Consider the following 26,127-nt stretch of genomic DNA (forward strand, 5'->3'; position numbering starts at 1 on the left):
GCACATGCATACCGTATTCCCCGTAGGTACAAGAGAGGGAATGCACTCAAGCAGAGTAAGCGTTAGTCTGTTTTGGGTGGCTACCTTGGAAAAAAATAAAGCATGCAAGCTTAAGGCACAACTATTCTGTACAGTTATTCAGAATTAGAATCTGTGTGACTTTTATCTAGGCTCCTCCATTAATTTTACCTTAACCTTTCACTCTTGCAAAATCTGTAGGCTCCCTTGTGTTCATTCATATTACTTCCCTGGGTTAACTGAAGTGAGAAAAATCCCTTTTTCCTGTTCTCAGGGAGCAATCTCCAAGAGAGCACACCCTCAATCACAAGAGGCCAGCATTGCCAGCAAGGATCAACTTAAAAACTTCCAAGGATAGGTTCTTTCCAGAGTGACTTACCTGTCTTTCCTGAGTTAAGTTCCTCCCACCTCATCTCTGAGGCTTCACAGTTGATCAGTGCTTTTAAATTGCAACAGGGGCAGGACAGAGAGGGCAGACCCTTTGCGTCTGCATCAGCCTTCAATGCACAGAAAATTGGTGGCCAGAGATTTTAGGCAGACTTCACACACTGAAGCACATCTAAAGCACAGGAATTGCAGCATCGAAGTTGAAGGCAACAGAACACATTAGAAGCTGCACGTATGACTGCACAAGCTGCAAAGGACAAAGATGTAATCCTATTTCTGTATGATTTTATTTTAAAAAGAGACCCTAAAGAGCAACATGATCTCCAGACTATCTTTTCCTCCAATATTTAGCTGAGCAGAACTCATCCCAAAACTCATCTAACCCACAAACTTGGCTGACACCCTCAGGAGAACCAGGGTCTGTCTGTCTTCTAACCTAAGAGAGGAGATTATCTTTCCTACTGAGCTAGCAGTGTTCTTTTAACCCTTCCACAGCAAAATCAGCTTCTGCTGATGCAGAACACTTCAGGAAAATGGCCAAGTCAGTCTCTTAAATTAGATACCATGCTCTTCCATACGGTCTAAAACACCACATACTTTCCTTTAAAATATCCTTAAACTCACACCAAGTAGGTGAGTTGTCCATAATCAAGTGGTAACATACGGTTAACTCCTGAAGTGAGTTTGAATTTAGGAATTAGTATTCCTAACTACTTCCTCCACAGATAGCCTTTGTTTTTAAGCATCACTTTCAAACTGATCAGTAATCAGAGCAGGAATCTGAAAAGCAAACCTCCCCTGTGGCCAACCAGACCTTTTTGCAGGGATAAATTAAAGTTGCAATTCCCCTCAGTACCACTTCACTCAGAATCTGGACTTCCTTCCCTGATTTCCAGAGACGTTTATGGGAGGGGGAAGACTTCTACAATTCTTTCTTAATCCTCTTATTTCCTTCTGCATAGGTACATCCTTTCAGCACCTTTTCTGGCCCATATTAAGATCTGACTAGAAGGTACCCAACTCAGAGCAGCAACACTAGGAGTAGGGCAGCCTGGAGGGAAACAAACTGTTGAGCCTTGCAGCAAGTAGGGAATTTACAGCAAAAGAATGATTCACATAGTTTTCCACTATGGACAAATGCACCATCTCTTTAAGGCCAGTTTTCCACAGACCTCTGAATACAAATGCCAAGTATTTTGTCATGCCTTTCACTTAGCCTATATCTCACTGCAGCCAGGGTTTGGAATGAGGCATAGAATATAACAACAAACCAGAGACCTGGCACACATGGGGCTACTCACTGGCTTTCCTCATGCATATGGTTTATTTTTCCCCGCTATGTCAATCCTTATAGGGCTTTACTGCTACATCTGCCTCCTGGGAGTCTGCTGTTTCAACTGTTACAGTGAAGGTGCAGAGGAAAAAGGAAGGATATATTCAATCCTTTCTACTCTTTACAAGTTAAAGGTCTCACCTCCACACCATTAATCAAACAGATTAATTAAGCAGACAAGCCCCTGCAGCAGCAAGTCCTCTCTAAGGATAAATACTGAACAGCTCCAGGCTTTGAACTGTGGCACGTAACAGAATTGTGATTATTCCAGATCAACCATTTTGCATGGTAATCTTCTTTAGGCCAACGTTATTTCATCAATGTCTTCTGTTTCTCTGCAAGCACAGATACAGATAGTATTTTTCCCCAAAGATGACAAGCAAGACAAGACACAATAGGCAACAAGGAGCATGGAGATTACAGCGGGTCTTACTGGCTTTTGTATTTTCTTTTCCAAAGCATCTGATTTATGGTTTACCATTTGTGATGTAGGAAGCAATTTAAAAATTCTGATCTGAACATAATCCACAAAAACATCTATGTAGTGCACACGGTAGCCAGGGGAATCCAGACGTGTTTGACAAGCAGCAGGCAAGGTTGCAGGATCGGGAAGGGAGGCAGGACTCCGTTCCTGAATATTACTTTTCAGAGAAAGACAAGAACTGCTTTAGTAGTGAGAAAGCTGTGCGCATTCTGGAATGCATAGTTACTGACACGGGTACACCAACACTGCCAGGAAGGACAGGCAAATCTTTTGATTGTTTGCTTGTATGTCCCTTCTCTAGTTATTACAAAGTATACAAAAAAAAAAAGACCCAGAGCTATTACCATATGGAAAGATCACAAGATCAGTCTTGTGAAAAACAAGTCCTTATGTGACTACATCTGTAAACAGTGCTCTTCAGCAGTGACTTTTCTTTAGGGCTCACTGAATGTAAATGTGAGGACGGCCATGTCATATTTTACTGCAGGGAGGAGCCCAGCTTCTTTTCCAGCTCCCCTGCTGTATCAGGATATCCAGAATCAGTTTGATACAACTTTCACTTGGAATAACGAGGAAGTCAGCAAGAATATTAAAACAAGCATTTGGATAACTTCTCTAGAGCTGAACAAAATCAGCATTTGGAGAATCAGAATGCTCTTTCTTTCCCTATCTAGATCATACCAGGTAACAGCAGTTTTTCAGGGTCACTCAACCTCTCCTTCTTCCCTCCTTTATCCTGAATGGCTCAGAACAAATGTCTCTTATTTTCTCTCTTTAAAATGCCATATAATATCCTTCCATTGTGCTGACAATATCACTGTTACTCTCCAGCAGCTCCAAAACACGGTGGATCACCACTTCAGCCAGAGAGGGGTTGTAGCTCTGCCGAACACAACTCAGGACATGAAGGAAATGGCAGCCTTTTTCAGCATCTGCAGGAAAAAAAAACCAAAAATGCAGCCAGGCATGGAGGAAAGACTTCAGTCTAACTGTCTGTTTTTAGCTATTATAATCCAAGTTAGTAATGAAAAAAAGCCACAGCTATCTGAGAGGAATAATGTCCTAGGTATTAAAGCAGAGATGCATGTATTCAGAGGGAAGAGATCCACTCTGTGCCTGCAGTTCTCCAATTATCAGCTGTTCCCACTGACTTTTCTGGGAAGTGTCAGGGCTGTAACACTTCTAATAATGGTGAAATATAATCAGTCTTGCAAACTCTAATATACAGGGCTCACTCAGTACAACTTGATGATGAGGTTAATAACTTAAGGGTACCTCCACTGCCCACCTATGCAAGCCATCCAGTTTCTGCAACTGCAGATGAAACCAACTGAAACTCCTTTTGCTCGTACCCAGCTTCAAAACCATCTAGAGCAGAAGGAATGTCCGTGGCCCGGACCTGTAATTGCTTGCCCAATGCTGGCATCTTGTGGAAAAACTGCTACAGTGCAACTTTCATTCACCTAGCAACGCAACCCCATTCCTGCGCTTCAGACAACTTACGGGAGTAGAAAGTCATAGAACTTCAGTATCAAATTTTATCTCCTTTTAAGAGGAATGAACCCTCAAAATGTACAAGAGAATAGAAATGTGAAAATAATCCCCTTTCCTAGAAGGCAAATCAGAGACAAAGGTGCTTAATGGCTGCAGTGCTGCAGGCAGCTACTGTGTGCCTAGTGGAGCCATCATTTGAAACTCAGCTGTCCCAGTCAACATTTCCTCCAACAGACCCTGTAAACCCACTGGTGGGAAATGGGAAACTAGCATAAATGAGAGACAGCCGCACAAATTACTTTCCTCCTCCTTGGCCCTCAGCTCACATGATGCAAGTTTGAGAAGGGGACTGAGAAATTCCCATGTGCCAGGGAGATCTCTGTATTTTGTGGTTGCTGCCTTTGTTTTTATTTTCACTAGTGTCTACTCTAGAACTGGCTGAGCCCCAGAACTGCCTTAAAAAAGTCATTGGCAGATAGGAGGCAGCAATGAGTACTGGTAAATAAACAGTTTGCCTAATTCCTATTAGGCTATGAATCAGGCAAAGGTATTTCTTTAGAAGTCAGTGATCCAGCATGATAAAATACCCTTGTGGCTGTTAGCCAAAAGTGCGTCCACCACCCTAGGATGGATAAATGCAGAGAACAGAACAATGGCTCGACCTGCTCATAGTGATTGTTGTTGCAAACAAAGTGGGTAGCTGCATTTTGCATTAGTCATAGGTTTGTCATAAGAAGGTCAACGTGCCCATCCCTGATCTACAGGAACTTAGCTTAAGTCTCGATGAATTAGATGAGTGAGTCAAGTGTTACCCAACAGTACAATACTTTCCTCCTACATGCCAGTAGAAAATAGCATTTTAGGGTAGCTGCAGGTATGTACAATCATTAAGTAACCCAGAAACACTCCTAGTCTATGGCCCAACTTTGAGGGAACAGACTCCTCGCAGCAGAGTGATGCTGTCCCTCTTTCACTGACGTACTGTGTTCTGGCTTTTGTTTGCAGCTGAGGTAAACCAGGTTGTGATTAACTGTCTTGCCTGACTACCAGTATCAGAGAGGACACAGTTATAGAACAACTACCATTTGCCCCACTGTGGACATCTCACACAAGATCCATTCTGACATATTAAACTTAACTTCAAGTGGCTCTGTTTTTTTTTGGTCTCTACTATCAACCCCATCTAAGCCTAAAACCACAGGAAAAAATCTGAACTAATTCTACCATTTTGCAGCTTAGTCTGGAGTCAAAATGTACTGTCATCCTTTTCTGGTTCTCTTAAGCCTCTAGATAGACCCACAGTGGCCTCGCATGAGGGCATTTAAGATCAGGCTGTCTGGAATTATAACTGGAGCCAAGGACTAGGATTGTCATGTAGGCATATTACAGGTCAGGGTTTGTGGAGCTTTGACTAGGCATGCTGAGGATTTTTTTATTTGTACAATAGTTCCAGGCAGCTGGGTTGGGCCTGAGAATGTGTCACAGCTAAAGCAATGGGGTGAGGCATTGCCTTGAAAACTGGCAGAGAAGTAACTCATTTGAGAGAAGAGTTTGGTTTATCATCAGTTTTCCTGTCATAGAAGATTAATATTACTCTTGAAGGAAGATGAATAGGAATTTCTTGCAACAAATAAGCAAAGCCCCTGAGGTACTACCATGTTCTTATTTTCTCATTACAAGCCTGCTCACTAGTCAGGGCCAAGCAGGTGGCCAAGACTGCCATCCCACCAGCAGAGGGGGTCCGACCGTTACTTTGAGCTCTGCACTCTTGCACCTTTCAGTGACAATAAGATATCCGCAGTATCCTGTTGGTTTTGAATGAAGCTTCTTGGCTCTGCTTCTCAAAATCTTCTATTAGCAGTGACCAGGACACTGAAATGGCCCTTCTGAAAATTAGCAGAGAGAGAGACACTGACCTGGAAATTGCCCTCTTTACAACAGGAAACTAAGTAGGTGGAAAGCTTCAAGGAAAACAAGAGGCTAACAAAGCAGTTGCTCTTTTTAACCTGGTCAGTATGGAAAACATGGCTTTGAGGATTCAGGACTCTTCAAAGTATTTTCTGTGACTGATCTACAAGTTCCTCTCTGCTGTTTTCTTGAGAAAGAACTTCCTAACCTCTAACGGAGCACTGAGAATACTTTACTAGTGTGGGGAGTTAAAACATCAGGCAGTTGCTCAGTGCCCTGTGTCAACCGTATACAGGTTCTGGCCTTTACAGTGGAACAATTATAAAAAAACAAAACAAAACAAAAAAAAAACCCAACCAACCAAAACAGGTTTCCAAGAGAACTAGCTGATGTATAAGATGAGCAGAGGAATGATTTGACTCTTAGAGATGTTTGTATTTGTTAATCAGATAAAAGACAATACAACAACGTGATATGGTAACTTGTTGCACTGAAACAGCCTCAGGCAAATGAGCCCATCTTCACCTGCCTGCCCAGTCACATCTACTCCCTCCATCCTACTGTTTAGTAGGGCCTGTTGCGATAGGACGAGAGGTAATGGTTTTAAAATAGAGGGGGGTAGATTTAGATTAGAAATTAGGAAAAATTTTTTTACGATGCGAGTTATAGAACACTGGAACAGGTTGCCCAGAAAGGTGGTGGAGGCCCCATCTCTGGAAACGTTTAAGGCCAGGCTGTATGAGGCTCTGAGCAACCTGATCTAGTCAGGCATGTCCCTGCTCCTTGCAGGGGGGTTGGACTAGATGACCTTTGAAGGTCCCTTCCAACCCTAACCATTCTATGATTCTATGATCCCTCAAAGATACAGAACATTTACCTCCACCTACTAACCTCATCTACAATTGTACCACTGCTTACGGTGGCCAGTCGAAAACTCAAAAATAATACTTCACCTAGCCTTTTTTCACTGTAAGATAGCCATCATATACCAGCTCCTACAAGCACTATTATAGTTAAGATAATACAGTGACATGCACAATTTAAGATTATATGCCTTATGTTCTAGTCAGTCACTTATTCAGTACTGAAGTGCATTCTACCCCACAAATAGCTGCACTCCAGCAGCAAGTGATCCCTGCTGATATGTTCTGCCCAATGAATTGAAAGAAAGTCTGTAGCAATGTACTTGTATAATTAGCAGACATTCAAGTCAAGCACAAGCTGTCACTGTGGCAATAAGACACAATAGGCTTGAGGGATAGGGATAGCTCAGAAGCCATATGAGGTACGTTATCTGAAAAGAAGTGGATTTTGTTAGACTGAAATCCCTACCTGCAAAGAACAACCACCTGAGCTCTACCTCAGCTTAAAACCTACAGAGAATATCCTGCTGACTTAAGTAAGTTTTATTGTTGACTTAATGGAGGTGGGGATTTCACCCTTCTGTATGGTCACTTTTGTGTCAACTCCCCTGTACAAACTGAACTAGCAAGATTTGCTACTTACCCAAAGCATAAAGCAACAGCTGCAAGGTGCTGACTTAACTTCATTACATTTGGTTCCTCCCAAAATCTAAGTATTCTCAAAAGGTACAGATCTACGATAATAGCTGCTTACTTCGATCTGAGAGGTTTGCTTCCTGCTGGGCACACCTGCTCTTTTTCTCTCCATGCTCACAGGAAGCTGCATTGCATTCCTGCTTTTAGCTATACTGATTAGCTACAGCAGCAACTTCGCTCTGAGTTCAAGAGTAAGGACAAGAGGCAAATCTAATACAGCAGCAGGAGGAGATAGCCATCAGTCTATCAGCACCAGCTCATCAGAGCCCTGATCACACTGCTACTTACGCCTGGGTTTCCGACAGTCTTCTTTAATCGCATTAAGAGTCACTTTAAGCAGCTCCTTATCATGGTCAGTCACCTGGAGAAAACAGAAGAATCTGGTAATTTATAGCTGTCTGTTTCACAGTAGATGGCATGACTGTTGCAAAACAATCTAAGGCCATGATGTATTCTAAACTAACACTGTCAGAATGACAGATTTAACAGACAAGATTAATAATTAATGTTAAATCTTCATTTATTATTTTTAGTACCATTAGCAACATCTATGAGTTAGGTGAAGAACATGATATACCAGAATTCAACCCAACGTAGGGCAACCAACTCAGCAGAACACCAAGTTTCAATCCACTTTGATAAAGATAACTGTCCCAGGTCACAGGCTTCAGTGTGCTCAGTTGCATCAGCATGCAGTTTGGCAACCCAGTGAACACAGACTGCTCTTGGAACAGCAGCAGTGCTTAAGTCTGGTGCTGAGTTACAAAAAGAACAACTCAGTGGGTGATACAGAGGTAAAAGCAACAGTGAAGTAAACTGCAGGTAAGACTTTTGAGTAAACACACAGCACTTGGATGTCCAACTTCTCTTCTGAAACATTTCTACAGTTTCTACTGACTATGAAAGTCATACCACTGAACTTGATTGCAAGCACAGTCAAGTTCCTTACATGGTATAAGTCCTTGGAGCTACCAGGTTTCTGGAAAACCACTCCTTTTTCTTGCAGCATCCTTATTGCTTCCTTAAAAACACTGTGAATCCTTTTGGAACTGGAGTTACCTTTTGACTTCACCTGGATAGGAAGAAAGAAATGAAGCATACTGTGAGAAATCTCAGCTCAGCTAAAGTTACCAGCAGAAGCTCCAGATGCTTTCAAGAGCAAGAGGACTTCAGATGACTTTGTTACACATTTTTCCTCAATTAATAATTCACAAATCATATCTGTTAGGTATTAATTAAACAACATCCCTAACTTTAAAAAAAAAAAACACCACCAGAAGCTTGTGCTATTCTTAAGAGACCACAACCTCCTAACTGCCCTCTTCGTATTTAGCAGCTATTTGATTATGTACTGAGAACTCTCTTTTGGAATAGGCTTGTGATGCTCACAGAGCATTTGACTGTTTATCTAATCAAGCTTTTCTCATATTCAGAGTTTTCCTGGTAACAAGGTAGGAAGATACAGAGATCAGTGCTTTGTAAAGTGCTATTCAGGAGGAATCCAAGTGCTGGGGATTGGATTCCCATCTCCTGATTTGAAACTAAGGCAGTGTCCAAGGAAAAGGAAGAAACTGGCAAGAATAGTATTGGTTTCTTCTGCCTTTAGTTTCCAAATTTTTTGTACACATTCTGATCATGCTCTCAAAAGTTTCTCCGCAGACTAATGAAATGAAAGGATAAAGAGCATTCAAGATATTAAGACAACGATATGAGATAAGAGAACAAAGGATTCAGTTTTGAGGGCAGGTGGGAAACAAGTCTCTTGTGAAAGGAGAACGTTTCTGGAAGTCCATAACTAAAGAGATTATTTAGAACAAAGTGTTCTGTGGTCAGGACACATCTAATAGGGTAGGAAAGAAGGAAAAAGAGAGGAAAAAAAGTCAGGGAAAAGCAGGGTTTATTTGGAAGTACAGCAGAGCTAAGAGTGGAATGACAGCTAAGGAACTGGAAGGAAATAAAGAATCAGTTGTGGAGAGGAGAAAGTATGGGTAGATAAGAGCAAGACCGCAACTTATTCTTCTCCACCTCTATCTGTCCTTCTATGTCCTTCAACCTCCCATTTATCTACACAGACTGCTTCAATTCCCCAACTGATGTTTCCTCATCTGTTGGGAGCACACTGTGCTCCCTGTGGTTTTCTTTGAGAATAGAGCTAAACTGCTTCCCACAAACCAACATGTGATAACTAGAACCACACCAGAGCAACCAAAGCAAGATTTGCTAAGCCATGTGTTCAGCTGTCACTGTAAATGCTCCCATCTTGTGCTGAACAAAAGTATCAGACTTCACATATTCTACTTCACTCATCCAGATGTACTCACAGAAGCCTTGGGAGTGAAACAGGGAAGCACCACGTACAAGAACAAATTCACACAAATACGTGAAACAGACACCACATTAGCAATGGAAGAATATCTTTTCACAAAACATTAATTTGATCCATTTGCAAGTCTCAAGTGAAACTGTGATTGCTTCTAAGCCTGGAAGCTGATGTGCCTAACTGGGAATAGTTTAGAGATACAATAGGTATATTAGCGATAGCATGCATCACAAGTTTCTCCATCTTCTTCCTCCAGCTAATCCTCAGTATTTCAACAGGCCATAAGCAAATATCTCTCTCTGTCCCAACAACAGCTATCTTTTTCCTCTCAAATCAACAGTCAAAAATAATTGCCCAATAGTGCAAGATAATTAACATAGAACAATGGCTATTGCTCTCAGTTCAGCTTTCTCATCCTGTTACAGACGGAACGTCTTTAAGTGTCCGAATGTTTGTCTGTCCTTTTGTCCACCAGTCATATCAGTTTGGATAACAACAGACACTGCTTCTAACTACAAACTTGACCATACATCTGGACACCATTGCAGTCACAGTGTTAATACCACTATCGTATTCTTCTTCATAGTGCCTCTTCTCATGAGCTGAAGAAACAAACATAAAACGTAGCAGGAAGAGTTAAGTGGAAAGTGAATATTTTCTCATGGAAAAACATATTCTCATAGCCATACATAAAATGAAGAGACTTTGCCTCTCACTCAAAGGCAGTAATAAATCCTCAAGAATCTAAGAAACTGCTAGCAAAGCAACCACCTCAAGACTCTGATCAATTTTTAATGTGAAAGCAAACATTTGGGGAGAAAAAAAAGGATAAAAATATCTCCAAAGAAGCATGATAATTATTCAGTTTGGCTTAACACTGAGATCCCGTCAGAAAAGGGAGATAATTAAAAACAGACTCTGTGTGAACTGACACACAGCTCAGCCTGGATGGGTACTGAAACAGAATCACTAAGAATGCAAGTTAAGGGATTGACAGAGTGAAGGCAGAGAGACAGGCTTGGGAGCAAGAAAATAAGTAAGCAGCTGCTACATATCAGCACCCTTTCATATGTGCTGCAGTGTCTGAGGGAAAGGGCTCCACGGCAGAAGGATTGTACCCAAAGAACAAATGAGGGTTCCTGCCTTCTTTAGGGGTTTTAATATTATCCCAAAATAACAAGAAAAGTTTGGGTTTTTTTTTCCTAGTGTGCTCTAAAACATGCTTCCTCCTCCTTCCGAGTAAAGCAACAATGGAGGAGTTTCTTTGTGAACACAATCTAAAATGACTTAGTCTACCCAAAATATCTCCAGCATCTCGTTCTGCAAATTCATAAGTCAATAGTACTTCTTCCCAATACATTATCACTTTATTTTATGCCAAACCAGACCCTCATTTACTCTGGATTTGGATCCCCTCCCAGAGCCAATGTACACCTAAGCTTGTGATTTAGTCTACTGAGCAGAAATCTACAGAAGACTGAATGTGGGGCTATACACAGAGAGAAGAAATATAGGACGATTAAATCCTATGTGATTTCACATCCTTGCTTTTATTTCAGGAGAAGGTTGAAAAATGCCTGCATTTCAATAGTTACAAAGACATATTGTAGCTGTTAATGTAGTTCCTTCTGAGTCACAGCTTATTAGCCATCACTATGCTTTTACAAAGCTCTTCATCTGAGAGATGCAGATATGAAGTTATTAACTGCTGATCCAAAGCAACAGCAAGATTTGAATCTAGATTTTGAATTTACCTCTCACAATGTTCACACCTTATTTTGCAAAGAGCTCCCCTTCAGCAAACCTTAGTTTCAGGGTGCACAATTTGAGGTTCCCTGAAGTGCTGACAGCAGGGGTTTCCCCCTCCTCCCACATCAGCTCCTTTTCAAATAAATGAAGCTGCACATCCAAACACAGTAGCATCCAAGAATCATTCATCTCTTTCGCAAAACACACTTCCTGCCCCCCCACCAAGAGAGAGAGAGAGAGAGGCAGCTATTAAATAACAATTTTAGCACCACTACCCTCCCTCCCAAGACCAGCCAAGGACTCTGTAGCAAAGCCAACAGAAGAATCCATGTCTCCAGAATTAATTTGGTATTTTAATCAATACATTCAATCTGATGGGTCTCACACAGCTTAGTGGGCTGGTGCTGTGCAACCAGTTACTCTCAGATCTTTAAAACAAGACAAACTCTCTGTACAATCAATAATAGGTCAAAGAATGAAGTGGTACAGGAATTAGTCAGTCTGTTCAAAACACTGAAAGCATGTAACCTTTGGCTCATTATGAATCATAACACACCCTGATGGTGTTAAATTTTCCTGGTATAACCCACACACGTGATTCTACTTATGGAACTGCCCTTTGCAATTCCTCATGCAATGTTTAATCCTTGGCTTACACAGGTGACAATTAGTAATAGTGATTCCAGACATGTCAGTCCTGAAGTCCTATAATAAGCTTTGCATTATACACATTTAAAGTAGCAGAGAAGCTTTCTCAAGAGGCCGGACGAGAAGCACATAGCATCAAGAATGTATAACGCACTATGTTATTCCTATAGTACAATGTACAGGGTATATACAGTAAGTATGAACAACACAAACTCCCTGCTTTAACTGCTTGTCATTGCTCACCTTGAGATAATATTCAAATCAGGACAAGTACAAACGGTAAAATCCAGAAAGCACAACCCAAGTTATGGGTCCAAGCTAGTGACAGACACAAACTGGAATGGTAATACTAAAATAGCACACACTATAGCTTATGCATGGAATAAGTGCATTAAAATCATTAATCAAGACTGTCTGGTTGCAAGTTGTATTTAGTCCAGTTGAGAAATTGGATGGATCAAGTTCACATGTAGTTTTCTTTCAAAAAAGGAACCAAAGGCTTGTCCTCTTGCCAAATGTAATTGCCCAAGTCCAGCAAGCACACTCTTTAGGTTCTCTAAGCACAAGTTTATGTTCTCTGTTTCTCACTTGTAGTCTTCTTTGTGGTACCCACCCCTCAAGTCTCAAAAGTCATTTGTTTTAAGGGAGGAGGGAAAGGCTACAACTTAGAGATAGAGGGGGCACTGGTTATGTGAAATAAAGCTCCAATGGTTTTAAAAATCATAACAGATTTGTTAATTTTTAATTTTTTTAAAAAACATCAAGCCTTCCAATTCTCTTATCGATCATCTGCAGGTGTCATATAAAATTAAATGTTCCCTAGTATATGTCTGAGCAGAGTACACGATTTGAGTTCTGCCATGTGCATCTGCCAGAGGGAAATTTATTCTGCAGAGTCGGAAGACTGCGCTGCTGGGGAGCCATTAGGACTGAAACTCAGTATTGCAGGACGTGTATGGGATGTGAACAGGGCTCAGGTACAGTAATGTGGAAAAGGAACAGAGAGATGCTGTCTACCTCAAGCTATCTCAGCTACCTCCTATCTTCACCCCCTGCTGTGCTCCACTGCCAGTGACTCCATAGCAGCTCACCACGTCACTGGAGAAAAATATTCCATGGGGAGATACACTTCCACTATGATGAACGCTGTGCAAGTACTTTAGAAGTTGTGAAGGAGATGAAGGTAGTGCACCACACCTCCTAGGATCACAGGGAAAAGAAGAGAGAGGCAAGAAGTTGTTTAACGGCAACTGTTCTCTAGAACACTGGAATCAGGGTTTAAAAAAACCCAATAGTTATACTTCCAAATAACTCATCCTTTCACATCCAGGAAAAGTGCAAGAAGTGATATTGTGGTGTGGCCTAATTAGTTTGGTCCACTCATCTAGCTGCTGCCTTGCCAAATAGGCATGAAATAACCTTGTTCAACATTAGCAGAACCCTTCATCCTTCTAGATTGAGGGCAACACAAAATAGAAGACTACAGAAGGGAAAAGAAAGGGAGACAGAAATCAGATCTATTACACTTATTTTTGTGGATCGAACTCAGTACTTGACCCTTTGCCAATTATGAGAAGTGACACATTCTAGAGACCAAGCAGAGGAACAACGAAATACATTTCCAGAGCATTATGAGGCGCTCCTTTTAAGGCATTCAGGCCTTGACAACTGCAGGTTCTTTCTTATGCAAAAATATATAAGCCTCTTTGTAATGAATTAGTACCAAAGGGCAGAAGAGAGAACTGCAATTTCTAAATAAGCATCTGTGTATCCAAATTCCTGGGACATATACTCACACCCTTGCATCAGGGTCAGGAGAAACTATTAATTATTATGATAACTTCTCATGACTGCTAACTATGCTTATGCTACATTGTTTTTGTTGGTTTGGTTTTATTGGTTGGTTGTTTTTTGGGGGTGTTTTGGGGTTTTTTTCTTGTTTGTTGTTTTTGTTTTTTTTTTCCTTTGGTACCTTTCTATGCTTTTTCTGCCCCAAGTTCCTACTTTAAACGGCTTTGCAAGTTATTCATCTTGATCTTTCTCTAAATGCTGAAACTTCGAAGATGGTAGTTCCCAGTATTAGTCACAATGACCACTACTTGTTTAATGTAAAGAACTTTTAATACTGTTCCAGCTAGTTTATAAAAAATACTCTGTCTCATGTTGGATATTCTAGTATCAGATTTTTCTGTCAAAAATGAGAGTAGCTCCTGCTATTGTTTATATCCACGCTTGCTTTAAAGCAAACAACAAAAATGCCTTGAATAAAAATAAAAGAAACAGCTATGAGAAGCAGTTCAACAAGGCCAACGAGAATAGAGCTATTTTTAATTATTATTTTACCTTATCTCCAAGGGTCTGGTTTTTGTGTTTTGGTAGTGGGTTTTTGAGGGATTTTTTTTTGTTTGTTTGTTTTTGTTGTTGTTGTTGTTTGTTTTTTTAAGAATTAAACAAACATCAGATGTTAACATAGCATTTAACTTTACAGTGCATATCAGAATCAGGCAGTGAAAATGACTGCCATGGATTTATTTCTCTATAGAAAACCAAAAAGTAAACAAGTGAGTCACAATACTCTAAGTTTCAGTTGCCATTGGTAACATGATAATAGCCACAACTCTGTCACTTTTGCAGAAATTTACCACTTTACACCAGTTGAGAGTCTTGTTTGTAATTTATCCAAATAACCCAGAGTAATACAAAGCCATTTTACAAAATGTTTTTTTTCTCTATTTACCATTCTGCAGTTGATCAAGAGCATTCTGTCTCACTGGGAAGTTTCTTAACAGTTTGGTTACGTGCAATTGATGTATCATGTAAATCATGTAAACTGATTTCAATTAATTGAATTTCTGAGCCTTTCAATCATGACCTTTCACAACTAGGGATTTCCAACAAGAGAAACATGTAGCAGGGAGCACTGTTCATCTACTCATCATCTCCTTTTGAAAGCTACATCTCTATTAATATATGGAGCTTCAAATGAGAAGCAAGACAAAGACTTCGTGCTCCCCTCTCCTGATCAAACGCAGGATCTCAAACATCTGTCCTAAACAGCTCAAGCACCTTAAAGGGATCTCCTTTTCTGACACTGCCACTATTTATAGATCTAGATAAGTCAGTGCCTGTTGCAGACTGTAAGGGTACTCAGCCCTAATACAAGACTATCCTTAATAACAGAATTTTCTCATATGGCTTTCTTAGGTCCAGTTTTATACGTCTCAAGTGATAAAGGTTTCCTCAAGCTCTGTAAATAATTCAGGCATAAAGCTAAAACCAGTGTGGTTTCTGAATCCTCTGAAGGCACCAGCCTCTTAGCTGATTGCTTATGCTTAAAAAAAAGTATATGGTGTTACTTCTCCCCACTGAAAACTTGAAACAGTTACATTCACTCACCTCCTGATTGCTGAGGCTAGGCAGATGCACACCAGCCAGCAGAGTATCAATTGTTTCCAACTCCTGCTGGTAAAAGGTCTGAATATGGTTTTCTAATAGAAAGCCTTTCACTTTCTCATGCAGCACATTGATTGAGAAATCCTGACCCTCCAGGCCACTACAAAGATACAGAGAACATGTCAAAAGGCAAGAAATATACTACTAACATTTTTTAGAACAATTACCTGAAGTTAGCTTGCTAAACTGATTTTCAAAGGTCAAGAAATATTTTACTATCCTTAAAGAATCTGAATTTAAACTCTTAATTAAAACAGCTCATTTTTATGGAGAATAAACATCCAACGGTTCCTCTTCAACCATTTGCTGTAATAGTGTTGTGATTTTAAGATCTACAGTCTCTGAAACCACACTACACACACCAGACCTGCCAATAAGCATCCAGCTACCCTTAAACTCAGTACAGGAATGGATGTTTGACTCAGTTTATTGAGGTTATGTATTCGTGATTTGACAATGACAAGGGCAGCAGAATTTGAGAGCACTTCAATGGAATAACTGCTTATCCTTACACATAAAAACAAAACCAGGCAAGGACACTACTCCATCTAATCTGTTGACCTCATCCCCAAATCTTGCTCAAAACCCCAGCTTTTTTTACTAGACGCAAGAGGTCTGTGCTCAGTATTTTACTACCTTCCTAATACTAACTCTGGTTCAGCATTATATTTCTTTTCTCAGATTATGGTCAGGTATCTCATCTGTATGGATCATCAATTTGAAAGAAAAGGAGGCTGCTACTGTATGCTTGTTTAAATCCCAGTCAGGCCCTGTTCTATCTTTCCTCATAGTTATTAAAATAACAAACAAACAATAACAAAATCCCACATTTTGCCCCAAGACCAGTCTGGATACTGCATTTACCTGTGTCCCTCCTCAAGGCCTTGGAAAGGTTTATCATAAACTTCTCTATAGAGACAGGGGAGCTCCAGCATTCTTGAAATCTGAACATCACACACAGGATCATCCACTTTATCTGAAGCAGCAAAAAAGAACACGCATACTTGGCCAGGGCTGCCATACCAATCTTTTAAGCAAGCATACCTGAGGCAGCACAGAGCTTCACATGCCAGTATTAAATTGGCAAATTTTCTTCACTGTTGTTTTTATAAAAACAAAACCACAAAGGCCACTCCTGCTTTTACAGTTTTACAAGGAGGTAAACAATCTGTTGTGGTGCATTGCAGATTATGCTTTTGTGGGACAATTTATTTAACCAGAATTTATGATCTCTATTTTACCTTTCAGCAGTCTTTATCCATTAGACAAAGTTAACACATAGTAAGGAGCTTTATTTGGGCCAAAGTGTAAGCAATTTAGAGGTTATTTGAATTGTGTGGCTCTCCTTTAATAAAACAATGGTATTATTACCAGCCCTTGAATTTATCCATAAATCTTCTGGCTGGAAAGGAGGCTTGAATTCCCTCTCAGATTTTTAGCTAAAGCTGAAAAATCCAGACTTTTTATCTGAGCTACACAGGATTTTTAAAAGATGGGCTTCCTTCCACCAAAGGAATAATTTCAGCATTGTCTCTGAAAGATTTCACTGGAGAAAACCAACTCTTGCACAATAGCATAGACACAGAGCAGAGAAGTTGTTATGTAACTGGAAGCTCCTAGGGTGTACACAGCGGACTGCAGAACTCTGCTGCACAAGGAGCTGTCAGATACAGGGGCAGCACCTGCATGCAGATCTGTGCCCAGGCGACTGAAGATGAGGTACACCTCCAAATCATTCTGCAGAGCCAGAGAGTTTAGGAGAACTTGGACTTCAGTGGTACAATGTGCCCGCATGCTGTTCTCTGCCCATGGAATGGATTATACAGGCTGCGACAGCAACTGCTTCTCCAAAGCAGCTAACACCCTTGATGAAGTGTGACATAAAAGATCACCAACTCCCTTTCCATGGGTTTTGGCTGCTCTGCTTCAACACAAAGAAAACTGAAGGGCAAGTCACTCTCACAGATATCCACAGCACCTATAAAGTATTCTTATATGCATGCTAGTCATCTTTTATAGATTTTCCAGGAATGCCTCATTTACAGGCTCTCTAATCTCACACATGAAATAGTTTGTCTTCTAACCTTATACTGCTAAAATTGAAATAAAGACATACAGCTGAAAACCTCTTTGGAAAAATGAGATGCCAAATGAGACTATTCAATAAATTACATACAGCTTAGATCTTCTCACTCAGACAAGTTAAGTTACGTATGTCACAGATCCAGAACACTCACAAAAACACAAAGCCTGAATTTCTCTTTGTTGCCTGTAGGTTCGTATGTGACCTCTGACTCTGATAACATCCCCAATCTCCAGCTTGCTTTTCTGGATCACCATTTCTTGGAGTTTCTTCATCTGTTCAAGCACAGTAAGACTGTTGGGTGTGCTTGGACAACCTGTAAGAAGTGAGGAAAAGGAGATCAGGCATTAAGGCCAAGAGGACTGTCCTTTTGCATTCATCCAAACACCTAAGCACGACAGGAGTCATATTACTAAACAAAGGGGTAAGGTCCCAGGCACCATGTGTCCTGGGTAGCAAAACTTTTGGGTGATAAAGTTAGTTTACAGTACTATATTTATTTAAATAACTTACCTGGGGAAAGTGTAAAAGTGAGGAGATATTGATTTACCACTGAAAATGACACAGATGGGTTGCAAAACTGAAACATTAATTTGAAATGGGTTTTGTAATTTTTTTTTTGTTTTGTCATGCCAAGAGAGATGAGAGGGGAAAATAAAGGTCAGCTGAAATTTTTACATAAAAGAATGACTCATCTGAGGTGTGGCAAAAGTATTCATGTGATGCAACTTGATGTCTACACTGAGGTGAATGTAACTTGACAGAACTTCACATTTACGTAACACACCTTTGCAGGAGAGTAAATTCTTCGTAACTTAAAACCTGATTAATGATCCAAGATCCCTGATCACAGCTACAAAAGGCTAGAAAAAGTTTCCTGTGTCCCCTAGGAGCTGTTTTCTTTAGCAGGTATAAATTAATTAATTTCGATTAATAACATAGTGTCCTTTCAAGCACTAGTTATGTACATGTAAAATAAGAATAAGGCTGAAAGAAGCATTCTGAGCCTTCATTCCATTTCAAGCAGTATTTCATGCAATTCCCTTAATGAATGTAAGTTCCTCATGAAAAACTGATTTTATCATGGGTGTCTATTTTTTTGGAAAGTTGTGCCACAATATCACCTCTCTAAAGGTGACAGCTGTCTTCTAGATTCCAGTTCCAGTTGTGATCGTTTATATAACTTGTCCTATCATTTAATAATGTAAATAATGATGAATTATCTGTCTGTATAAATGGGCTTGTTCCACAGACATCAGTTTTTAATTTTTACATCAAGCTTTCCTTTCCTCATTCTATGTGTATGTAACCCTAACACTGGCAGATGACACTAGTAACATTTCTTTCAGTAGGATTTGATCAGCTCCATACGAGGAGCTTTCAAGAAGTATTCCATACTTTGATCTATGAGAAATGGCAGGAGAAAAAGCAAAGAAAAAGTCAGACACTAGTGACTTCTTCTGTTATTGAGTGCAATAATAGATTCATTTCAAATGCGCAGCTTTTGCACATTTAGAACTTTCCCAAATCATAAAGGACTGCTGGCATCCTCCCACTGTGTTTTAAGCTGCTTTTGAGTTCATCACTGACAGTACAGGTATGAGCAGGAGGAGAATATGAATGCAAACAAAGAAGATAAGATGAATTCTGAGACCACAGCATCACAAGGGTGGGGAACATATACCAGGTTGCTGGTCAATGGATTAACTTTGCAAACAGAAGCTGTGGCATGTGGCAGATTTCCAGCCTAAATCCTCACTATATGAAGTCACAGAAAGAACCATAAGAGAAGGATTCTCTGAACAAGGTCACAGCATAGAACTGAAATACCATTTTACTCAGATAAGGAAAAGGCATGGCAGGCCATAATGTAGTGGGTTTATTGGCATCACCATTGGACACAACACAAAAAGTAATAAGAAACTCCCAAAATGGCAAAGGTTGTAGGATGCAATAGTTTAAAATAAAATAAAATAAAATTTAAAAAAAAGAGTTGAAATTGCTCAGAAAAAAATTACAGTAAAAAGAGGAATTATTTATTTGATAAGTTACCTGATAAAGGTGCTTCTGCTACCATGGGATTTTTCCAGCAGACACAATTTATAACTCCAGTACTATCATCCACTGTAAAAAAAAAATTGCAAGAATTACAGAGTAAGAAAGCAGGTAGCAATGTTCTAAGAAGTGAAGAAACATAAACATGTAGAGAGATAACTGCCAAGGCTATCTTGTTCCAACCGGTTTGAAAGAGAAAGTGGGTGCTCAACCCCTACCTACAGCTCTGACATAATCTCCACAGTCATTTCAGTCATGGAAGTAGCTCAGTACCAGATAAATAACAGGTATATTCTCAAAAAAAAAAAAAAAAGATGAAGCACTAATTTAAATTATGAGACTTCATATTGAATACTAAAGGGTTTTAATCTCATTGACAAGGCCAGAAGAAGAATCAGCGTTGAAAGCTGAAGCCAGACAAATTAAAACAGGAAAGCAGGCACAAAACACAGAAGCATCACTGTAACAGCGAGAAAACAGCACTTCAACATTGCGGGGTAGTCATGTGAATAGACTGGGAGTGCTGCTACCTTCAACTGCATTGGTTTCCACACTAATATTGTGCACAAAGTCGGCTGGCCTTTCCTGTACAAGAATATGTTCCAGAGAGCAGAAAGGCAGGAAGTACAGAGGACAGCAGATGCTTGTAGTTCTGCTCCAGGCCAGGAATTCTCAACTTAAAGTATAGGTACTGGCGGCATGCAAGCCACTTCCGTCTTAACACCTTCTCCTGAGCGCAGGAGCTATCTGGCTTTTCCTGTTGTACAAGTACCCAATCAAAGTAGGTTTTGCTATTTCTGCCCCAGGCATTGCATTGTCAAAGACAGCAGAAAAAGACAAAACCCAAAGAAACGAAAAAACTATCAGAAGAATCAATTGTTCTACTGATCAAGAGACTGTATATAAATGGCATGTCCAACAAACACATTCTAAATAAAAATGCACTGTCTGTCAAAGCACAGTAACAATCACATTTCATGTCCAGCTAATGTTCCAAGCACCTTGCTCCTTAAATTTAACCATCTCCAAGACTGAGCTTCCACTCTTCACAAACTGGAATCTGTAATTGCCTTCTGCTCCTCAAACCAGATCCATGACTACAAAAGTAACAACAATGTTTACCAGGAAGATGCTGATTGGTACCTGCAGTCGTTTCCTCTGGGAACAACAGCATCAAAGCAAAATGCCTTTGCATTGTCTCACATGTTTTGAACCTATCTCCCTATTTGGGGGGTCCAATTTCAAACAATTGTCTTGCCTTCCTAGTAGCTTAGCCACATGTTCCTAATAACAAACACACAGCATTTATAAGATGTAGACAATGCCAAACTCCATCACAAAAGTATGCCCATCTCATTGCTATCCCTCTTTTGAGCTGCTGTGTCTGCAACTATTTCAGCAGCTTTAATTTTGTACCAGTGTCGTAGTTTAGCCCCGATACAGACCAGACTACACAGTCTCTCTCTCACTCCCCCCATCCTCTGAGAGAATAGGGAGAGAAAATATATGAAAAAAGACTCGGGGTTTGAGATAAGGACGGAGAAATCCTTAAAGTTACCATCACGGGCAAAACAGACTCGACCTCGGGAAAACTATTAGTTTATTATTAAAACCAAAGCAGGATAATGAGAAAGAGAATATGGTAACTTCCCCCCACCCCTCCTTCATTATCTCTACCTCCTTCCCCTCCCCAAGCAGCACAGGGGGAAGAGGGAATGGGGGTTACGGTCAGTTCATCATTTGTTGCTTTATGCCACTCCTTCCTCCCTGGGGGAAGAACTCCTCACATTCCTCCCCTGCTCCATTGTGGGGTCCCTCTCACAGGCTGCAGTCCTTCGTGAAACTGCTCCAGCGTGGGTCGTTTCTTCCACGGGGTGCAGTCCCTCCAGAATGGCTGCCCCAGCGCAAGCCCTCCACAGGCTACAGCCTCCTTCAAGCATCCACCTGCCCCAACGTGGGGTCCTCCATGGACTGCAGAGGGATCTCTGCTTCTCTGTGGACCTCCATGGGCTGCAGGCAGACAGCCGGCTTTCACCACGGTCATCACCACAGGCTGCAGGGGAATCCTGGCCAGGAGCTGCTTTACTCCTCCCCCTCCTTCTTCACTGACCTTGGCGTCTGCAGCCATTCCTCACAAGAAAAATTCTTCACAACAGGCAGGCTCTCAGGTTCTCTTCACATCTCATCTCCTCTCCACTTCTTGCAGCCAGGCCGGGCTGAGTCAGGCCCAGTCGGCTGCCCGGCGAGAGGCCAGAGGGTGAGGCCTGCAAGGCCCACAAGGCTCACGCCTCCCCCTCTCTGCCCCTGCTCAACATCTTCACATCTTCTTTCCTTTTTTTTTCTCTCCTGTTTTTCCCCTTCTTAAATACGTTAGCGCAGAGGCGTCATCAGGGAACATTCTGTTACCAATTGGCTCGGCCTTGGCCAGCAGCGGGTCCGTCCTAGGCCCGGCTGAGTCCGCTGAACAAAGGGGAAACAACGTCTAGAAGCTTCTTACAGAAGCTGCCACTGTAGCCCCCCCCACTAAATAAAACCAGAACAGAGACCATGGATAATGATCTAGCTCGTAAGATTTCCTCTCCTTGGTACAGACAAAAAGCAACTACTTTAGTAGGAATTAGAGCCTACATATACCATGCCAAGCCATTAATGCAAGCCAGCAATAGCAATAAGAAACAGAGCAGATGACATTTCACTATTACGGTACTGCAGCTTCTAGATGTTCCAGGTTGTGACTGGCTCTGTTGCACCAACTGTGACAGATATGCTTCCTAAGAAGGGCTTAGAAACAAACAAAGAAAGACTTAAGGATTCGGAGGCCAGACTCCTCCTCATCAATGTAACAGATGAAAATTGAGTCCTGAAGAGATTGACATGTTCTTGACCACACAGGGAAACTGGTAGCAGAGCAAAGCTTGGAAACAAAGTTTTCCCAGTTCACAAATAAAAGCTTTGAACAAAAAGCAAATAACTCCTGAAGCACAGATGAATGAGAACTCTTGCAATTGTATTCTAATTAGACAGGACAATGTTAGTCTATTTTAAGCACACTCAAGGGGTCTACAAGCTTTTGAAAGCTTCCTGTGCTCCCTGTGCCACCCTTCCTCACCTCCTTGGGTTTAAACTTTTGTTTGTTTGGGTTTTTGCGGGTTTGTGTTTTGTTTGTTTTGTGTGGGGTTTTGTTTTTTTTTTTTGACTCTTGAGTTAACTACTTGAGGGGCAGCACTCTCAAAGCTACCTGGTAAATGAGATAATTGTGTTCTTTATTTCTTTATAACAAAAAGGGTATGGTTCTTGTAGGGCCTACATAAGCCTATTGAGATCCCAGTGAGATTTTTTTGTTTGCTTGTTTTTAAGGCAAGTGCTTTTCAAAACAGTTCTAGAGCATAAGGAAAACCACATCTGATATAGTTTGGTTTTATTAAAAAAAAATGTCAGAAAGCTGCATTAACTAAAATATTAGCTACGCTTGAATGAGATAGGATTCTCCTAATTGATCACAATAATAGCAATAAACAATCAAATCAAAATGTTAAAATCGGATTTTACACAGCATGTTTGTTTGGGTTTTTTTAGGCCAGTAAAGAGTCAATTCACCTTCTTTTACAATTATTTTTTTCATTACAAGTTCTAGCTGTATGGCTTCCAGCACAGAGAGGATCTACGAGTCTCTTAAAATGAGCGGTGTGTATTCTGAAGTAGACAGATAGGAAATGAGGGGGGACGGGGGGGATAGAGGCAGTGACACAAAGACATTTCAGTTCTCTATCACAGAAAAAGTACAAAGGGGAAATTGCTTTCTAAATCACTTCTAAGCAGAGGGAAAGTGAGCAAGTACTGAGCAGCGTGTGGCACTCCATCTGATGCAATGCTTGCTCTGTGACTCACCAACTGTAGTCTGTTGAACTGAAAGATGCAAGAAGTTACAAGCAGGAAACCGCCTAAGAAGTTACAATTTTACACTGGCAGAGTCAGCCTCCCTGAAAAGGAGGGCAGGCTGGGGAGAGGCACCCTGGCAGGTAGCCTGAAAGCTCAGACCAGGAACTGCTGGAACAAAGAGTGGGGTTGGATGTGAAAGGACAGCAGGGAGCTAGGCTCACCGAGAGCTGTACTTAAAGGTCAGCTGATCTAACACCAAGGCCTTAATTGCACTACTCTGCAGTTTCTTTTTTTTTTCCTATTGCTCCATTTTCTGCCCCAATCAAACATTTCCAACAACTTTATGTCTGAACTAATACCGAGAGCAGCATGAGAAACCCTTCTCCATAGAATTGGTTTTGCTTGGTCATTTTGATTCTGTCTTCCTCTGTTCTCATGAACATACTAGTGCAATAAAACAATAATAGTTGACGTTCAATTTAAATTTCAACATTTCACGATATCACTTACATCTCTGCCTTTTAACTTAGGTGCTTGTTTAGCCTGTGCTACTTCAAGTGCCAGAGAAACTTGTGCTTCAAGATATTTACTGTCAACTCATAATGGCTGGGTAATAACACACATCCAGAAATTAGACTTCAAAAACAAACAAAAAAAATCTAGAAAATAGCCACTTTAAGAAACTTGCAGGGACATTTCTATAGAGCACAGAGTTAACTCCAAGCCCCTGTGTCCAGTGCAGAGCATGCACTAGCAGTAAATGCTACTCTGCAGCAATATGATGCAACTGCAGGTGTTGTGGAAGCTGGGACCCGGTTAAGTTGTCAACTGTATCTTCACAATACTCCTGTGAATCAGGAATTGCTGCTGCCTCAATTTTATAAGTGAAGGAATTGGGTAAGAAGAGGCGCTCCGTGACTTACCTCCATCAGGTGGAAACCATGGCAGAGGAAGACACTGGACATGAGTCCTTCAAGTGCTTCGATAAGATCTATGCATTTGGCTCCCCCTTCCTACTGTGAGATGACCTCCCTCACCTTTTGAAACTTGCCACATCACCACTACTCCACTCTGCTTTTTCTCCAGATGAAAAAGACAGCTGAACAAAATGACAATCAGATGTTTCCATGTTAATAAAATAGTCTGAATATTGGGAAAAGAAATATGGAGGAGACAACTCCCAGCTGGTGTTGGCAAGGACCAGTACTATGATGCTTCAGTTAGATTTTCTAAGACTCTTAGGCATCTAAATATAAACAAGCTCCTGACTGCTATTAAAAGCTGGCTCCAAGATACCACAAAACATACAAAAAGTCAGAACGTATTTCTAAGGTTCAAAAAAGGAAGAAGTGACTTCCCATTTGCAGGCACCGTTAAATCCGTTTATATCTGACCAAGGGAACTGCATACACCTGAGAGGAAGCTGGTGGAGTCCAGTGGCAAAGCAATAACCAAAATTAAGATTTGCTAGATAAAACAGAGTAACTAATTTGTTTGGGTTTAACTATTTGTTTCTCTGCTTTTGAAGTGGAGATAAACAGTAACTTCCCTAAGTTTGCCAAGTAATCTGAGCTGCAGATACACATTATATTAGGATAAGAGCACAGTTGTTTGAAGAACAGACAATGATCAAATAAGGCAACCTTTAAGTTCTAACAGTAACTAAGATTAGAAGGCTGATAAGTGCAAGAAGGAAGAAACTTTACTTACCTCCGTAATTATAAAAGGCATCTCGCTCTTTTGTTTGAACCACTATCCCGACAACATCCACCTGTCTTACTGGATGTCCGTTGTAAAAGAATATACCTAGACACAGAACATTCTTGGTAAGTGTAACTATTTCTTTCAACGTCCTACCCTACATAGTCACATTTGTCAGTAGAAAACATACGTTCTTACATATTTAATATATTTTAAATTATACAATGTCTAGTCATGTGAAAAATCCACTGGATCAGTAAGGATTGGAAACACTAGAAGAAAGAAGTATCAGCTCTACTTAGTATACCAAAAGCTTGCTTTTGTAGAGTGCCAGAACTTTTTTAACCTTGTTTTCTTGCACATTTGGATCTGAAAAACAGTTTGTTTGCTGCAGGCACTAGGGGTTTGGGGGTTTTTTGTTTTGCTTGGGTTTTTTTTGTTTTGTAGTTTCATGTTGGTTTGCTTTTTTTTTTTTTCTTAACATCTTCATCAGCCTTCAGAATAAATAATAGAACACAATGGAATCAGTTTGAGCTTCTCACAATGCAGCTGTTCCTGATTAAGGCAGAGCTTCCAAAAGGAAAACGAACATAATTCTGTCTTTCATTTCTAAAAGAACAGGAGCCATGGCGGGGGGTGGGGAGAGAGAAACAGCCCTTTTAGCTTGTAGAGTACACTCTGCAGTCATCGTGGACAGCATTCTGAACTTCAGTTTCTGAAATAACACGTTCTAAAAACATCCCTTCAGAGCTATTTTTGTGCATGTATAAAGATGACTTGAATAACATGTAAAAACCTATCCAGGAAACAGTGAGGAATCACAGCCCAATGGACTTTGACAGCACTGAGACTGCCACACGCTGTAATCCCTTTCAAGAGGGTGACAAATGTTGTTAACAAACCGTGATGTAAACATTATACACTGAAGCTTCACTGTCCACTAGCAGGAGGATAATAGTGCAATAAGCTCCAGATATATCCTGGACTAGCTTATTTTCAGTCAATGTGTTTTCTTCAGTTTTCAAATACTGCAGCTTTACTGAAATACGCCATCTG

General features: G+C 40.7%; 1 protein-coding gene across 1 annotated transcript in view; it reads right to left on the minus strand.

The window, feature by feature from the left end:
• Positions 1 to 1,362: 1,362 nt before the first annotated feature.
• Positions 1,363 to 26,127, minus strand: part of STN1 (STN1 subunit of CST complex) — a 28,628-nt gene continuing 3,863 nt past the window's right edge. The window contains exons 2-9 of the mRNA XM_086752535.1: positions 25,081 to 25,176; positions 19,489 to 19,560; positions 17,591 to 17,752; positions 16,218 to 16,329; positions 15,297 to 15,453; positions 8,133 to 8,255; positions 7,472 to 7,544; positions 1,363 to 3,154 (exon numbers count right to left, since the gene is read on the minus strand). Of these exons, the coding sequence (XP_086608661.1) occupies positions 2,997 to 3,154; positions 7,472 to 7,544; positions 8,133 to 8,255; positions 15,297 to 15,453; positions 16,218 to 16,329; positions 17,591 to 17,752; positions 19,489 to 19,560; positions 25,081 to 25,176 (953 nt within the window). The 3' untranslated portion in view covers positions 1,363 to 2,996. The remainder of the gene's footprint in view (positions 3,155 to 7,471; positions 7,545 to 8,132; positions 8,256 to 15,296; positions 15,454 to 16,217; positions 16,330 to 17,590; positions 17,753 to 19,488; positions 19,561 to 25,080; positions 25,177 to 26,127) is intronic.

The sequence above is a fragment of the Chlamydotis macqueenii genome, chromosome 7 (assembly GCF_036417535.1).
Source record: "Chlamydotis macqueenii isolate bChlMac1 chromosome 7, bChlMac1.mat, whole genome shotgun sequence".
NCBI classification, from domain to species: Eukaryota; Metazoa; Chordata; class Aves; order Otidiformes; family Otididae; genus Chlamydotis; species Chlamydotis macqueenii.